This window comes from Neovison vison, chromosome 7, assembly GCF_020171115.1.
Source record: "Neovison vison isolate M4711 chromosome 7, ASM_NN_V1, whole genome shotgun sequence".
In the NCBI taxonomy this organism is placed as follows: Eukaryota; Metazoa; Chordata; class Mammalia; order Carnivora; family Mustelidae; genus Neogale; species Neogale vison.
In genome coordinates, this window is record NC_058097.1 from 180026027 (window position 1) to 180044023 (window position 17997).

The 17997-nt window shown below is 47.6% G+C and overlaps 1 protein-coding gene across 10 annotated transcripts in view; it reads left to right on the forward strand.

The window, feature by feature from the left end:
- Positions 1-17997, forward strand: part of CD44 (CD44 molecule (Indian blood group)) — an 87714-nt gene that overhangs the window by 24310 nt on the left and 45407 nt on the right. For all 10 annotated transcript variants that reach the window (XM_044259071.1, XM_044259072.1, XM_044259073.1 and 7 more), the window contains exons 2-3: positions 10280-10445; positions 14483-14616. In XM_044259071.1, coding sequence (XP_044115006.1) covers positions 10280-10445; positions 14483-14616 — 300 coding nt within the window. The remainder of the gene's footprint in view (positions 1-10279; positions 10446-14482; positions 14617-17997) is intronic.

Below are 17997 nucleotides of genomic sequence, written 5' to 3' on the forward strand. Positions count from 1 at the left end.
AGCTGGTGGGTCAAGGATCTGGGATCTGCCCCTCCACCTTCACTCCCGCTGTCCCTGGAATAGGTCTGCTTTTACCTATCCTAAATACTGTGGCTCTGCCTAAGACATCATGGTAAGGGACAGTCTGAAAACGATTGTTTCTCTCTAGCACTCACCTTTCCCCTTTGCTTGTTGACAATCCGAGATGGAAAGGTGAGCCCTGCCAAGAATGGGGGGAAACCGGAAGAAGTTGACAATCTGAGTCAAGGTCTGGGTGTTACTCAGGCTTTGTAAGACTTGGAGTCTCTGAATCTCTTGTTCCTTAGTTTCTTCATCTGGAAAATGGATCCGTGGCATTTACCTGCTGGGCTCACAGAACTGCTTTGGGAAGTGGAATTGGAGAACGAAGCCACCCACATGGCAAGATCATTAAGGCTGGCTTACACTTCCATCTGTCTGTTCCCCAGGGCTTGGAGCTCAAATGCGCCCGAAACTAATATTGGATTTTTGAGAAGCTATCTGAGATTTCAGTACTGTCCCTGGAGTGCGTATCAGCACCCCCCCACACCTTTTATCCCACAGGTGCCAAGTGTTCCCTAAGTCCTTATTTGGTCCTGGGAGGAAGGAAGGTGAGGTGTGAACCTGGGAGCTAGCGTGAGTTACTCAAGGTCATGCAGCTTATAACTAACAGGATTTAAGCTAAAACCAGTTCCTCCTCCCAGGTGGGGGCCCTGGTGCTCAGAAGTGCATCAGTGGCCCTCGAACCCCCTGAATGCAGCTCCCACCTGTGTGTGACAGCCTTGGTCCACCTCGGCATTCATGAAGGGCCTCCCTTGAACTAAGTACAGTCAACCAGTTCCTCAAAGTACAGGCAGCAGACTGAGCAAAAGCTGAACCAGAATGAGGTGATATAGCCAGAATCATAACTACACCAGGACAAGCAAATGTAGTTACCAGAGTGGGACCCCTTTTTTCCCTACCTTGCAGCAGGAAAAACCCCGTGTGTGTCCCAGAGAGGCTTTCTCGTTTCATTATACCACATCCTGGCTTTGTGTTAGTCAATCTGCTAAAACTGATATGATCAAAAAAAGAAAAAAACAAAGGTTTCAAGGCCAGACCTGAGTGTTTCCTGATCGCCATGGCAACATGCAGGTGTACACACTGTGGTTTCTCTCCTCTCTTCCTGGAGACTCACTCACTCACTCACTCAAGACTGCTTGACTTTCAGAGTTGTGTACTGAAATGACAGTGTTGGGACACACACTCTTGAAAGATTCTTTTGGATCCAGGATCCAGACTTTCTCCACCCTGTCCCCTTCCCTTTTTTCCATCACTCTACAAGGAGGCAGGGATGGGGTCTTTTTTCAGACTGCAAAACAACTCCAGAGCTCTGCTGGGTCAGTCCTGTGGAGGCCTCCATGGAAAGGCCAGGATAGTGACTGAGAAATCCCTTTGGACTCTCATCTGAGAGGGCAGAGGTAATGGGCCCCTGCTGGATTGGTGTTGGTGGCCATGACAGGCTCTATGGTCCATGGACAAGAGGATGAAAGGTCAGGGGGTATAACCAGGCGCCAAGAAGTTGGGGTACATTTCCTTTCTAAGTGCCAAGAGATGAATAGCTCAGTTGAAAGCAACCCAGGACACATTTCTGGAGGAAATTCTCTGGGTATGATAGTGTATGACTATTTTCTCTGCTCATTAAACCCTCACCCACCTCCGGGGGCAATTCCGGGAGAGACTGAGTCACCCAAGACTCATGGTCTGCACTGGGCAGCCAAAGGCGATTCGGCCACTGAGTGTGATTTTGGCCTCATTCAGAAGTGGATCCTGAACAATAGATCCTTTCACCAGGCTCTCATCACATGGGCATCAGGGGATGGGGGCGAGTGACGTGGGGGCAGCAGGAAGGCTGCCAGCCTTCTGGCCTGGCGGGCCTGGGTGGCAGCAGGGGCCCTAAGAGCTAGGAAGGCTCCTGGATAGAAACTGGGGGGCTTTAAAGACAATGAAGGAAACAAAGAATAGAATGGTTTCTTCGTGTCCTGTTAAGACAGTAGACTGTGGCTTTATTGGGAACAGCTTGCTCAGGTCTTTTATAAGAGCAGTTCAAGAGTGAGAGCACTGGACAAGGAGTCAGGATTCTAGGAGTTATGGACCTCGAAGGCCCTGCTTTTCTCACAACGGGCTGGGGAACAATGTTCAGTTATTCTGGATTTTCTCTTAGAAACTGCCATTGTCCCACCTGGCTTTAAACATAGATGATCCAGGGGTGCCTGGGTGGCTCAGTGGGTTAAAGCCTCTGCTTTCGGCTCAGGTCATGGTCTCAGGGTCCTGGGATCGAGCCCCGCATCAGGCTCTGTGCTCAGCAGGGAGCCTGCTTCCTCCCCCCTCTCTCTGCCTGCCTCTCTGCCTACTTGTGATCTCTCTCTGTCAAAAAAAAAAAAAAAAAACCATAGATGGTCCAATTAACCGTTGTGCTTGGGGAAAAAAAATTGGCCTTTTTCCTCCCTGCTTCTAATCAGAATCAGTTCGGTTAGGTTTGTGAGTTGTGTAATCTTTTTTTAGACATGAGCTCAGCAAATCAGAAGACAGAAACAGAATCCTGGCTATTTCAAGATAAACACTATGAAAATGAAAAATGTGGGGGAATCCACCAGTGCTTCCGGCTGCCACTACCCGAGAAGCTTGCCTGCCACTCTTCCCAGGAGCTCATGGTGTTAGACGCAGTTAGCCTGAAGGGCCATCCCTGGCTTGATTGGCTTGGCATTTTAGCTTGATCTGTTGCGATTTCTGGGCTGGGCAGAAAACATCTCAAAATGTCACAGGGACAGCCTGTGGTCTGGTGTCCCAGCCCTGGGCCAACCCTAAGTCCCAAGATCCTCTCTTCATTTGCCCTGCCTGATGGGCCAGAGGCTGTAAAGGGCAGGGGAAGCCCGAGGCTGTAGCTCAGGTTGAATTCTCAGCCCCCAAGGGGATCACAAGACCAGCACAGGTAGAATCAGTAAGAGGTAGGCAGCCCACAGTTGGGGCAAGCCAGTGAACAAGGAGACCTCTGAATCTCCTCCCGATGGAGAGGGTGGATGTTCCTTGGGGAGGGCCTCCACTGAAGCCTTACCTGTTCTTGAGCAAACAGGTTCTTGAAGAACCTGTTTTTGAGCAAAGGCCCTGACCTCTTGAGTCTTATGGCCCAGAATCAAGGGACCTCTGATCTTACAGTAATATTCAGGAAGCTCAAATTCCTCTTTCCAGAGCTCTCTTGTAGAGCTCACCTCTCTGCACTTGAGAAACCTCATGGAGGATAAGTGACTTCCTATAGTTCTAGCATCTTCTTCATACACAGGGTGCTGTTCTCACCTCAGTGTGACTGGCTGGACTGCCCAGTCTGAAACATAATCCCTGCTTACAAGCTCCAGTTCCTCCTGTCTTCTCTGTGAATCACTTACCCCCTGCCTAAAAGGGGAAAATGAAGGTGCCGACCACATGGAATGGTGGCAAGAATGAAATGAATTCTGAGGTGCAGAAGCTGAAAAGCTCACACGGCTCTGTGTTGGCAATGGGGGAGTCATGACGCTTGTCTTTGTGGCCGTGGGAACTATACCAGGCACCGGGTCCCAGGAGCTGGCCCTATTGCCAACTTCAGGAAAAATCCACTTCCCCCAGACACATAGCCGACTCTGAGACCAAATTAGTAGGAAAAAAAAAAATCCTATTCTGCCTTATCCCTCTTGGGGAGATGTCAGATAAGGACGAGGCACATCTGGGGGACTCGTGATGGAGAAGCAATGAATTCATTTGGGACTATCTGGTGAAGTCTGTTTCAGAGGACCAGGAGGCTCTGAGCATAGGATGATTGTGTGTCATCTTCTGCTGGCCTCCACCTGCCATGAAGCATGACTGTCATCCTCTCTCAGACCTGACCGCAGAAATGGTCCTATGACAGGATGCCCATTACAGAGATGACAGCCAGAATTCAGACCGATAAAGCCACTTCCAACACTGAAAGTGGCTCTCTGAGACCCTTCCAGGGAAAACAGGAGAGATTCTCAGAAGCAGGTGCTTCGGGGGAAAGACGTTTTAAACGTCTGACAGGGAATTCTCAACAAGGACCAGCTGGTGATTTTCTAGATGTCACTTGGGGACTGGGCCTGAGATGTGTTCTTTGTACCTCCCAAGTCTGCCTGTCCTGAGTTTTGGGGAGCAGGCTAGAGTATCCCCATATTCATTTATTCATTCACTCATTTAGTCATTCGTTTGTTCAACCTGTGCCTACTCTAGGCAGTACTGTGCTGAGTACTGGGGACACAGTGTGGAGGGAGACATACAGCCTGGGCTGTCACAAGGCCACGAGGAAGTTCTGAAATTCCAGAATCCTGGAATCTCTCATTACTGAAGAAACCTGGGGTGATCCTAATTCCTTGTAATTCTTTACCTGTTCATTTCACAGACTTCTTTGAGAAACCAGTGAAACCTAGGGAGTCTGTCCCACCCAAACCCCTTTACATGTACACCAGTGCACACCAAGATGTACATACACACATAGGCTTGCACACAACATCGCAGGTTTATGGACACCCCCTTAAGACCAACTGGTGGATTCAAGGTAGAAAACCTCTTGTCACCAAGCACCATTGCTAGTCAACTGTGAGACCACCACTGCCCCACTCACTTCTCAGGAAGGCACATGGATAATGGCATGTTGGGGAAAAATTACACAGTGCTCTATTCTCAGCAGATGGTGTTATTTTCTCCCACTTGGGGGGAGTGACTTGGGTAAACCATTCTTCTCCGGTCTTGCAATCTCACTTGGCAAGGTTTTGAAATGTGCTGGGCCGATTTTACTAGAGAGACCTATTTTCCTTGATCTGTGGCTTAGTGGAAAATATAGGTAAGATTAATGGTATTATATGGGTCAGCTAGGATTTATCCAAGTAAGAATGAGTTTACCCCAGAACCCTGCATAGTTAATTGGCAGCCCAGCACTGAAGTTAGATCCCTGCCTCTCCCACCTGGATGACTGGAGTCAAGTTATTGAATCTATTTGTGCCTCCGTTCCCTTGTCTCTAAAAGGGTTTGGCAGTAGTGCCTCCTTCATAGCACTTTTTTTTTTTTTAAGATTTTATTTTATTTATTTGAGAGAGAGAGACAGTGAGAGAGAGAATGAGCGAGGAGAAGGTCAGAGAGCGAAGCAGACTCCCCATGGAGCTGGGAGCTTGATGTGGGACTCGATCCCGGGACTCCAGGATCACGCCCTGAGCCGGAGGCAGTCGTTTTAACCAACTGCGCCACCCAGGCGTCCCGTTCATGGCACTTTTTGTGGGTATTAAATTAGCTGGAGTATATAAGCTGCCTAATAGGTATGCAACCATTGACTTTAATTAATTGCCAATCACCTATCAAACCGGGATCGGAGGGGTGCCTGGATGCCTCAGTGGTTAAGCCTTGCCTTCAGCTCAGGTCATGATCTCAGGGTCCTGGGATGAAGCCCCGCCTTGGGCGCTCTGCTCAGTGGGGAGTCTGCTTCCCCCCCATCTCTCTGTCTACTTGTGATTACTCTCTTTCTCTGTGTCAGATAAAATAAAAATAATTTTTAAAAAACCGGGATCATTTGGTATCATCATCCATTGAGAAAATTGAGTGTCAGAGAGGGGAAGGAACTAACTAGCTGTGTAGCCTAGAGCAAGGGGCTGTGTCAAGATTCGAACCCAGATGTGGGAGGTCCTCAGTATGCCAAAGTCTGGTGCCAGGTAGTAGGTTAGACTCTTGGAAAGCATCTTTTTCTAGACTTCCTGACTGGTCCCTGGCAAACCTCTTCTTGAGAAACCCTGGACACTGGACCCCATGACCCCTCTGTCCCTCCTATAGTCACAAGCACTCCAATGGCTTGGGTGGCCCTTCTCCCCCCAGAGAGACTCCTCCCTGAATGCGAAAGTGGCTTTGAACAGTTAATGTTGCCTGTTGGGTCTCTCAGAGGGAGGGACTTGGGACCGTTTCTTTGTTACATGACACAGATTTATGGGAGACCAGAGAGCTCAACGGAAAACATTCTTGACTTACTTTCAGCTGGAAATGCTTGTGAGACATGCAATTGGCCATGCTGTATTAGCCCTCTTGAGTCACCACAGATCCCGAATCACAGAAGCCTCTGCTTCTCAGGAGAAAGACACACACGTGTTAAGTCCTGCTTCTCTGGAAGGGGTTCATTGTGTGGCCATGGCTGGAGATACTGGTGCCTGACCAGTCATCTGTGGTCCATGGCTACTCACACCTTGATCTTGTTCTAACTTTCCGTGAACCTTGGGAATATTCTGGAAAGACTATGCACCAGGGGAGGCTGGGAGTTCATCAAAAGTTACTTCAGTTGGAGTTGGTCGTATTAGCCCAGTCGGTAAATGTGTTGCATGCATGGCGGCAGACTGACTGGATTTGAATCCTGGCTTCATCATCACTAGTTCTGTGAACCTGGGCACGTTTCTTCCCTTCTCTGTACCTCGGTTTCTGTATCTGTAAAGTGGGGATAATAATATCACCTACCTCATAGGGTTGTTTTAAGGATAAAATGAGTGAGTACTTGTCAAGTGTGTAGAGGGGTGTCTGCCCAGTCTGTATTTGCTATTATTATTGCTGCTGGTATAATTAGTATCCTTTGGAGTCATAATTGGGGTTTGCGTCAGTGTGAAGGAAGCGTGTTGGAAAGTCTTCATAAATTATGAAAGGCTACATAGCCTTGAAGGCTTGGTCCCTCTCAAAGGCAAGAGGGAGGCAGAGGGAGGAACTCAGAAGGCTCGTGAGGAGAGCTGACTGGAAGCAAGTTTCGGGCGCCATCTTTGCATATGTCCTGGTGGCGAGCTTCCATCTGGCCTCGTTCGCTGAATGAAGCTAAACGTGAACCGTGGGGCTTCCCCCTCTGCCCAGAACTGCGCATTCCCTGGGCAGCCCCTGCCCGCTACCTGCCATATCGCAGGGCCTGGGTAAGCTGCCCCACGGAGGGCGGCCGCAGGTTGAGGTCCCCTGGTCCTTGCTGTCTCGGCTGACCGCAGGCACGCGCAGCCACGCACGCACGCACGCACGCACTCCCGCTGCTCACGCGGGCTGGCGTGCTCACACGGCACATGCGCGTCGGGTCTCTGCAGTCACGCAGGCGGCTGCCTATGGAACTCAAGGCGTTTTATTCAAACGTCTCTGTTCCTTCTGCATTTGCATGTTCTGGGTGCCAGCTGGTAAACGAGAATGAATTTTAATACGACAGAAACTGCCATTCGGCTCCAAACCACCGTCTGGCCTCAGACTTTATTTTTAACCCGGGAGTGACAGCGGCCACCTGGCCACACCGTGACAGGCCGATCACCCCGCTCCCGCGGCCTCCCCTGAGCAGCCTCGCCTCCAAGAAGCTGACTGCGAGGCTATGTTTTCCTTTTGTATGCTGGCTGAGGAAAGCCCCGGAAGGGCCTTCACCCGGCCTGACAGTTTTCCCACCGCGTGAAGACTGGCTGACAAAGGCCAAAACTGAAAATGTCAGTAAGAACAAACAGTGTTTCAAAAGAGCCTTGTGCAGTTCCCTCCTTGCTGTCCTCCAGCCTCATCAGCCAGGCATTGTGTGAGCTGCTGAAGGACACCCCCCAAAAGGAATGAATCAAGCAAAAACACGCGCTCTCCAGGCCCCTCAGTACCGCTGCTTTTAAAATGCACCTACGTGCTCATGACACAAAAAGAGAAGCAACTGATGGAGGCTTCTGTCTTATCGAAGCTCCCTTTCTTGCTTCTTCTTTTAGTATTTTCTGAGGCGAGGAAGATCATACAGAAGTTTCACAGTTCTCTCATCATCTTATTTTGTAAATCATCAGACACCGCTTCCTGGTGGTTAGAACCTGCTTCCTGCTCGGAAAGGAGAAAGCGGTCGTTGTCGATTCAGCTCAGCAACACCAGCCGTGTGTTTGTCCTTCTATGGCTCTTGTTTTGGAGCGCTTCTCCCCTTTAGAGCTGATGCTTGCTCTAATGACCTGGAAGGATCCCAGGTCCACAGCAAAGTGGTTTGGAGTGGTTTGGGTTTCAGTGCTATGCAGACCCGAGATGGGATTCCAGCTCTGCCATTGGCTGACTTGGGGAAAATAATTTTTCTGAGCTTCCATTTCTTTGCCTATAAATTAACACATACACACATTCATACATTTACTGCTTGGCATTCGTGGAAGATGGGGTTCCACAGAACCCCAGAGGTGCTGGGGACCCAAGGACATTGCAGTAACAGGCCTCCCCTCCCCTGGCTATCAGCTCAGAACTGAGGAACAAAGCAGCTGAGATTCAGGAAATCAACTACACGTTCTAGATAGAAGTGCTCACTTCCTGGGGCAGCTCACTTTTCTGAGCTTCAGTTTTCTCACTGATTCATAAGCAGGATCTTCTGACTTTCTTTGGACCTGCCCCATTGAGGGATAGAGTCAGTTAAAGCCAGTTCTTTCTGAATCCAGGGCTGGCTTCTAACTACCAACATGGTGCCCGGCCTGGCCCGTGGTCCACCATATGGTAGGCCCAGCAGAAACATCAGTGAGCTTCTTTGTCAGCCAAGGACTGCACTTGAGGCTCAAGGACGTGGTTCGGAGAAATCACACTCCTCCAGGACAGTTTCAATGACATCACCTTTCCATGTTGGAGTTCACTGGAGTGCCAACTAGGGATGATAACACAGCCCCAGAAAAAGAAGGAGTTTTCTAGTAATGGTTTAGAAGCCTTGTGAGATGGTTTCACAGAATCAGGTAGAAGCAGATAATTCTTCAGCTCCTTATTGAGATTTTAGATTCATGTCTGCAAAATTCACAGGAGCCCTTGGATTAAATCATGCTTTAGCCAATTGATAGCCATTAGGCTTCGTTTTAAATGCCATTAACTCTTTGGGAGCCAACCACTGATCTTGGCTCTATATGTCAATATGTGGAAGGTGTGTTTTGTAGGAAATTTTAAGGAGCCATTTATTCATTCAGTAAATATTTATTGAACATCTACTGTCCATCACACTATTGTAAGAGTTAGAGAAACCAAATAAACAGGTAAAGGGTCCTTGCTTTTCTTGGAGCTTCTATGACAGGAAGGGCAGATGGATAATAATTGAACGCACAAATAAATAAACAAGTTGTTGTGCGGACACCAAAGCAGGGTGAGTGAGGGAGATGTGTGGGTTGGGTAACAGTGTTCAGGGAAGTCCTCTAAGAGGGAGTGATGAGCTAAAACACAAAACGTGATGATCTAAGAACAGAACATTCTAGACAGAGGGCATGGTAGATAATGTGTTCTAAGGTGGCAAAGTGCTCAGAATGTCCAAAGGTACTGAAGGCAAGTTTATGCCTGGAGCAGAGTGAGCTGCTGAGGGTTCAAGAGGGAGATAGGAGCCAGCTCCTGTAGGTCTTGTCAGCCATGAAGAGGACATTTATTCTGGGTGCAACCAGAAGCATTAGAGGTTACAAGTAAGGGAGGGATAGCACATGATTGTGGGAAAATGCTCATGGTATAAGATAAAGTAGAAAAAAGGATGCCCAAATCTAAAACTGTACATTTAGTACTGTTTTAACTATATAAGTACAGAAGTATACACACACACACACACGCACACACACGCACACACATTCAGAAAACTGAAAGAAGATAAAACAAAATATTTCAAGTATTGGCAGTAGTAATAACCTTGCTTTTCCTTCATTATTTCCCTGAATTTTGTCAGTTTTCTACAAGTTGTATTACTTTAGGAATCAGAAAAAAGTCATATGCTTTTATGTTTATAGGGATGGCTGAGTGGCTCAGTCAGTTAAATGTCTGCCTTCAACTCAGGTCATGATCCCAGCGTCCTAGGATCAAGCCCCACATGGGGGCTCTCTGCTCTGTAGAAGTCTGCTTCTCCCTCTTTCTCTCCCTCTGTCTGCCAATCCCCCTGTTTGTGCGCTCACTCTCTCTTTTTCTCTCTCTCTGTTAAAGAAATAAACAAAATCTTAAAATTGTTTGTAGAGCACCCAATGGAGACAATGCCAGAGTGATGCTCCTTTACTGTGTCTTAGCTCAGAGTTGAGCTTAGTGTGTAGTGCTTTGGAATGCTGGAATGAATGTTGAAGGCTTTGGCCAATGGAGATGTTCTGTTTTGTTCTTTTCTTTTCTTTTTTTAAAGATTTATTTATTTATACCTTTTAAAAAATTAACATACACTGTATTATTAGCCCCAGGGGCTGTTTTTGTTTTTAATGAATTTACCATCAGGCAGACTTCTTAATCCTTCCCAAATAAGTTATGCAAAAGCATGTACCATTTCTGTTTCATCCCACAGATTTGAATATAACCTGCCGATATGCAGGTGTGTTCCACGTGGAGAAGAACGGTCGTTACAGCATCTCCAGGACGGAGGCTCCTGACCTCTGCAAGGCTTTCAACAGCAGCCTGCCCACCATGGACCAGATGGAGAAAGCCCTGAAAGTCGGGTTTGAGACCTGCAGGTAGGAGAAAAGGCGGGGGGGGGGGGGGGTTGGGGGCGGGGCCTAGGCCTCGGAGGCTCCTCCCTGACAGCTGATGGATGGTTGCCTGAAGGGTGGGCCCCACCTATCAATTTGGCCAAGCCAACCTGGAACCTGTAGGACAACAGGAATTTAAAGCCAGCTAAAGACACGTTTGTGAATCATAGTGGGGTTGCCCAGAGGAGGCCATTAAGGGTCAGCAGCTGGAATCCTCTTGCCTAAAGTGCTTCCACAGCGCTCTCCCAGCTTTGAAGCAGCGTGCAATATCATTGTCGGAACCACAAGAAAACATAAACCAAATAACAGTGTTTAAAATAAATATGTGCCTGGTGGAGTCTTGGCTGAGCAGACTTGGCTCAAAGCAGCGTTTTCGAACAACTCCCTCTCTCTGTCTCTCTGTCTTGCGTGTGTTTGTTTCTCTTCTGTGTTTCTCTGGCTTGACCAGAAATAAAAGGAGATGAAAATTATTAAGATGTGTTATTCTAAGCGAGAGGGAAGTGGTCAGAGGGACCCAGGAGACCTCCTGAGAGACCTTGCAGGGGACATCACGGAGCTCCCTGGACCCCAGTTCATGCCATGCTGCTCAGGGCGCTCACAGCAGGCAGTGGCCCTGTGTGTTTGAATTTCCTCTGACCCTGTGGTGAGCGGGAGACACCAAGAGCTAGTAGTGGTGACAGCCACGGCGAAGTGGTTTGGTTGGTTTGTTTTCACTAGAAGAGCTCTGGGTAATCCGAGCAACTGCTCTGAAGTTTCCAGCCTGCTGGCAGCTCTCCCCTGTTTTTGCAATGTAATGTCATTAGATAAAGTGTTTCCCCTTCCTCTTAAACATACACACACTCATGCAAACACAGGCTGCTCTTTCTTTTTTTTTTTTTTTAAAGATTTTATTTATTTATTTGACAGAGATTTTATTTATTTATTTGACAGAGAGAGATCACAAGTAGATGGAGAGGCAGGCAGAGAGAGAGAGTGAAGCAGGCTCCCTGCTGAGCAGAGAGCCCAATGCGGGGCTCGATCCCAGGACCCTGAGATCATGACCTGAGCCAAAGGCAGAGGCTTAACCCACTGAGCCATCCAGGCACCCCACAGGCTGCTCTTTCAAAGTCAAGTCGGGGAAGGCTTTATTCAGACCATGAAATGTAATGTCAACATGCCTACCCTGGCCCTTGCTCGCAGAGGACGCACACACATCAGGAGTGGCAGCGGGGTCTCTCTGCCTGAAAACGGAAAGAAAAATCTTTACTCCCACACGGCACTGAGTTCTTCGGCAGCTTTAGTTCTTCGGTGACACTGTTGACATTTGGTTGCTCCGCAAGCCCCAGGTGATGAGCGGCTGCCAGATTGGAGGGCATAGATTCTAGACAGAACATTTCCATTCCTGTAGAACGTTCTACTCAGCGGTACTGCTCTGAAAAAAAGGGCCGATGTGCACGCACATGCGCGTGCGTTCAGAGCTAGGTCTGGGAGAACCCGAGAGCAGCAGAGGGAGAAGCTCTGTCCGCTGCTCCCAAGGCGGGCCAGGGAGCAGATCCCCTTCCCAAGGCTAATTGTTTAAATATGGCCCTGACTCGGCCAATAGCCCAAGAAAGTAGACTTACTAGACTGAATTTGGGTTGTGAAATACAGACAAGACATACTTAGGAAACACAGAAATGTTCCCATCTGCTGAAAGCAAGGGGAGTTCTTCAGACTCCCATGGGCTAAGCTCCGCGCACTTAGAGGTGGGACGGGCCCTGCTGTCCACTTGCCCACGTCCCCTCTATCCTTGGACTGCACCTGGCATTGATCTGATTTCTGCACTTCATGGATGAAGTAACTGAAGCTTGCAGACATGCCAGAGCTCACCCAGGGCCATGTCTCTTGCACCAGGAGGGGTCCAGAGGCTTCATCTGAGCCCAGGGCAAGAATTTCATGACCCTCCCAAGGGACTGAGGGCGAGGAGGAGACAGAAGCATGATGCGTGGATTTGCTGAGCGTTTCTTTCTTCCCTGTGAACGGCAACTTGCTGGGATAGTATATACACATATATAAATTTTAATATCCCAACTCACGTATGGTGGGACATCGACAAGGGGCAGTTGGCTCGTGGTGGCAACAACTCGGACATAACTTAAAAAGGGAAGGTAGATTCTAGAATGTCAGTGTGACACAGATCTCCCAGTGTGATGCAGGCGGGGTAGGGAGGAGGCTCACCAAAGAGTGTTGCCATTAAAAAAAGAAAGAAAGAAAGAAAAAGAAAAACGGTGCCAAAGAAATCTATCGTTCCACCCATAGCGGGCATTAAGTGTTGCAAAACGCATTTCCATAATTTCACTCAGGCGGCTGTGAATCAGATCTCTGCCAGAAGACAGGTGGCTGAGGCTTGTAGGCTCGGGTAAAACCCTAGCAGCCACTCTCTTCTGTCTGCCCCACCCTGATTAGTAGCATTTCCCAGATAGATGGAAACTTATTAACATTTAATTGCTCTCTCTCTCTCCCCACCAAACTAAGGAGTCTTTGGAGAAACCAGTCTGTCCTTTCAGAGGAGGAATTAGTCATGCGAGCTACAGTTGCGACATGGACCCGATGAGTTCCATGTGCTTAGAAATTTCAAACTCACAGCCATTTCCGTGGGTCTTGCAGGATGATGAACTGTGAACTGTTACCTCTGGTAGCAAAGATTAAAAAGGCTCTCCGCCATGCATTTCAGCCAGCATTGCATTTTCAGAAACTTGCTGGTCCTCTAAACAAACTTTAGCTTGGTCCTCTCTACGGTACCCCTGCCACCAACCCCTTCACTGCACATATCTTATTTTTGGAGGCATTTTATATTCAGGAGACATGGTGCAGTGAGTGAGTACTTAGCTTCCGAGATGCGGACTGAAGAGGCTGGGTGCTCTCTGTTGTATCCCACAGGGCCTCAGGCTCCATCATGCTCCCAGAAACATCTTGGTGAGGGCAGAGGGGGTTTACGCACTTTGCCGACTGAGCTGCCTCTGGAAAATTCCTGAGCTAAATGAGGCACCGCTATCTACTTACTTAATCACTATTACTCCCATTTTAATGACAGTCAATTTACTTCCACTGGCAATGAAATTATGCCTGGGATGCTCATGAAGAAAATATACAGTGTTTCTAGCATATAAACAACGCTTCGTGTTTATAGAAATGGAGTCAGGAGGGAGGGAATCACAGGGAAAGGTGACACAAAAAAGGAAGAGTAGAGGATGGGAAATAGGCAGGTCTGAACTGTGTGGACTGAAAGGAAGAGCCACCTAGCCCTAGCTCTTGGGAACTGGTCGTCTGATGTATTTTCTGGAAAATATGAAGGCGATAGAGAGCCAGAGTGGATCTCACCTCAGTGACTCAGGCTTCCCTCCACATGTTCAAACTGACTTGACACTGCTGCCTACATAATTTATTTGCAAACAGTTTTCTTCTCCTCGAACGCCTGGCTGCCTCGGTCAGTAAAGTGTGTGACTCTTGATCTCGGGGTTGTGAGTTTGAGCCTCATGTTGGGTATAGAGATTATTTAAATAAAACTTTTTTAGGGGCGCCTGGGTGGCTCAGTGGGTTAAGCCGCTGCCTTCGGCTCAGGTCATGATCCCAGGGTCCTGGGATCGAGCCCCACATCGAGCTCTCTGCTCATCAGGGAGCCTGCTTCTTCCTCTGTCTCTGCCTGCCTCTCTGCCTACTTGTGATCTCTGCCTGTCAAATAAATAAATAAAATCTTTAAAAAAAAAAAAAAACTTTTTTATTTTTAAAAAGCCAGTTTTTTCTTCCATGAGTTTTTTTTTTTTCTTTTAAAGCTCTTTACAGAGCTCTAAATAAAATCACCTTGCCTCCCTCAGTGTTGATCCCTTTCCTTCTCTCTCTCAGCTGTTGTTTCTGGATTTCATGTAACCAGTTGTTCAAACCTGTATGATCCCCAGAGGTGAACCTAATGACCCCGGGTGCTGTGTGAGATGTCATCTGATGGCATGTCACACAGTCCCCATCGCAGCCTCACAGGGGGATAACCTCTCGCTTTCATTTTGCAGGTACGGGTTCATAGAAGGGCATGTGGTGATCCCCCGTATCCACCCCAACTCCATCTGTGCGGCCAACAACACAGGGGTGTACATCCTCACATCCAACACCTCCCAGTATGACACGTACTGCTTCAATGCCTCAGGTTGGTTCCAAGGGGATGGTCTTTGCGTCTGGAGTGGCCTTGGACACGCATCAGTCTTGGCTTAAGTAGGGAGTCATGCAGCTTCCATTCACATAACAGATGCTCACTGAATATCTCCACAGCTGCAGCAGAGACAGGCTTCCTCTCTCCGGAGTGCTTACTTGCAAGGCAGAGAGGCCAACAGGAAAGAGAGAAAGAGTCAATACCTCATACGAAGTCAAAAAGTGATGAGTGCTATAAAAAAGAAAGCCAAAGAAGAAGCTTCTGAGTGCTAGGGAAGCTTTTCTCTGAGGTGGCGGCCAGTGAGGGTGCCTGTGAGGAGGTCCATTTGAGAGAGAGCCCCAGCCGGTGTCAGGGAAAACAGCCATGGGCAGAGAGGACAGCAGTGCCTAGCCAGGCATGGAGGAGCACTGCGACTTATTCTGAGGACACCGAGGAGGCCAGGGTGGATAAAGCCCAGTGATCAGAAGGGGGAATGCTGAGGAATGATGACGTCAGAGACATAAGCAGGACCTGGGTCCCATAGGACCTTGTAGGCCATGGTAGAGAGTGTTGATTTTATTCTCAGTGGGATGGGAAGTCGCTGCAGGGTTTCGAATCGGGAAGTGACATGAACCTAATGATGGTATTGGGGTACAAGCCAAGTGGCTTGGCTTAGAAGTATTTATTCTATGTTGGGCCTGGAGAGAAAGCTGGGAGGGTATACAGTAGGCCTTTGACCTTCTTGAGTTTCCTTTCCCAACAATTGAAAGCCTTGACAACCAGAGAACAAGAAAACCAAGTTAAGATGTGTGTGCTTGGCTGCAGGCCAGGCCCCTCTGCCTGTCAGAGGACTTGTTTCCAACCACTGCCCTAGAAACTCATGTTTATTAGTCTAATTCAGGCTCCAGCAGAATTCAAGAATTCTCCTCCACGTTGTGTATCTTCAGGGTCTCTTGAGAAGGGTCAGACACCCAAATGTCAAGCTTTTGAATGCCAACAATCAAATGTTGTTTGACTACTTCCTTCTCAAACTGGGGCTTCTGTTCCTCAGGAAGGTCTGAGATTGTGTGAAGGGAAGATGGAACCCTGAGGTAAATTCGACACGTCTTCCTGGCATATCTGTTTTCCTTAGAGATGGGAAGGAGGGTATTAAATTAGCTGAAAAGTGGTTAAAGAATGTTGTATGAGACCAACACAGATGTTATTCAGTGATGACTTAAGACATTGTTTGCATGAGAAAAACACAGATATCACATGTGGGAGAGTATGAAATCTGCACGGGGTTTTCAGTGCAAGTGGAGGCATCAAAGTAATTGCGAGATTACGTCAGTAGCTTTCGGCTATGCCGGCCACCCACTGTGGCATGAGAAGTAGGGATGGAAGTGGGAAGTTGGAAGAGAAATCTAGAGATGAGGAGAAAGAGAAAGTTTCAGGGTTGATAGTTGAAATGGTGTGTTTTGAAGCCAATACATTATGTCAAATATAGGCAAGTCCCTAAACCTCTGGGGGGAAGCTCACAACAAAGAGAAAACTGTAGATTATTTCTTAGTCACTGGTATATGAGCAAGGAATGCAAATGGAATTTAGCCAAAAAGAGGAGAGTCCCCATGAGGCAAAATGGTGCATGGCCCCCACCCAGTTCCCCTACCCATATACCCAGAATGTCTGTTCTAAGGACACGATATTGAGGAAGAGCACGTGCAAATAAAGGAGAAGTAGACATAGAGCAGCATGTGGTTTCAATAGCTTATCTTAGTGCCAGAGGTCAGAGGGGGAATTTGGGAAGACTTTGTGCTTTAGAGGAAGGGGCTGGTCGCATGAGACTGGGCTTGTGTGGGACGCACACTTGAGAGTGTCTGGGTACTACCCCTTTCTTCCCCCACTGAATCTTGCTGAGGGCAGGGATACAATAAATTATGTTGTTGTGAATCCACATTGTCTTCCCTCTTTTAAAAGTTAGTATCACTTCCTGGAAAGAACTTTAACTCCAAAAACTAGAAGCTCCCACCTTTTTACCAGGAATGGCAACCATGTGGACAAGTTACTACTGAGACTTGTCTCCCTACCCCTTAGTTTTCGCTGCAGGGTTGTGTCTAGCCTCAGAGAAGGAAGTGAATCCTCCTGATTAACTTTCCTCTTCTTTGCAGGTAGGTGTTAAAGCAGCTGAAAAGCTGGAGAATTTCTGGGGGTGTGTTCATACCCAAATGGCTGTCTTAAAGTAGTTTAAGGAGAAGATTTTTACCTTTTCTTTTATCCAAGTTACTTAATGTAGATAAACTGCTTTTATAAGTTTTTCTTTGAGTCTTAAAAAGAGTACTTTTGGATCAATTATATGCAGTTAGGGCTCTGCTGGGCAAGTAGGGTTAGAAAGAACCAGTGGCCATATTTCTTGTCTTGGGAGGTAATCTCATTGAAATGATGAAACAAAAGAATAAAGAAGCTGGAGAAGAGTGTTTATCTAAGGATAAATAAATTTTGAATGTCTTGGTGATGAGAGAGGTGCTAAGCGAACTATGGATCTGGATGACCTTCTGTTCCAGGCAGAGCATCCCATCGGAAAGGTCCAACTGAGAGTTGTAGGCAGGTGGTCAAGACCCAGTGATGTGACCCCCTCCAAACCCTTTTGGTCTACAGGGACCAAAGCCAGCACAATCTTAGCAGATAGGTTCCATATGCTTACAGTTTCAGCAGTAACGGGTGGTTTATAGATGAAAATAAGGCAGACCCTGGAAAGGCCCCATGATTTTTATTTTGATTGCCTCATGCCTCAGGCCCAGCACGAGCCTGGTGACTTCTGTGTTAAGAGCCCAGAGAACTGGCTTGAATTAGTTCATTTTTGGAGTTGGCCTCCAGTAAAATGCCTCATTCTTTTTTGAAGGTGGAATTTAGGAGAAGATGTTACATTCATTTGTCTACTCATTTGCTCATTTACTCGACAAATATTTATTGGATACCTAGAATATACAGGCATTGAGGAAGATGTCTTTCTATCTGGCACTGAGTCACTGGCTAGACTGAGTAATTAACATTGCTCCCGGCTATTTTGGGGCAATGGAGTTACAATTTAGAGGTGCAGCCCACCAGGAAGCCCACCCCAGAGTCATTCTAACAATTCCTTAGGCTCAGGAAAAGCTCACCAGGCCCTGTGCTCCCAGCAGTGCTGTGTTCATTAAACATTAAATCATTAAAATAAAAGATTGTCAGTGAGGCCCTGCTGTCTGACATGGGAGCCTGAATGTATTAATTGCACAACTGGGTCACCATTCATCATATTGTTCTTGCCAGGTTTGGTGTTCTTTTTAAAAGTTAAGGGGAACTGGAGCATGAAGAAGGTCCATTTGAACAAAGGCTCTAATGATTTCCAAAACTGTCTTAGTGTTTTTTACATTGTATCCCATT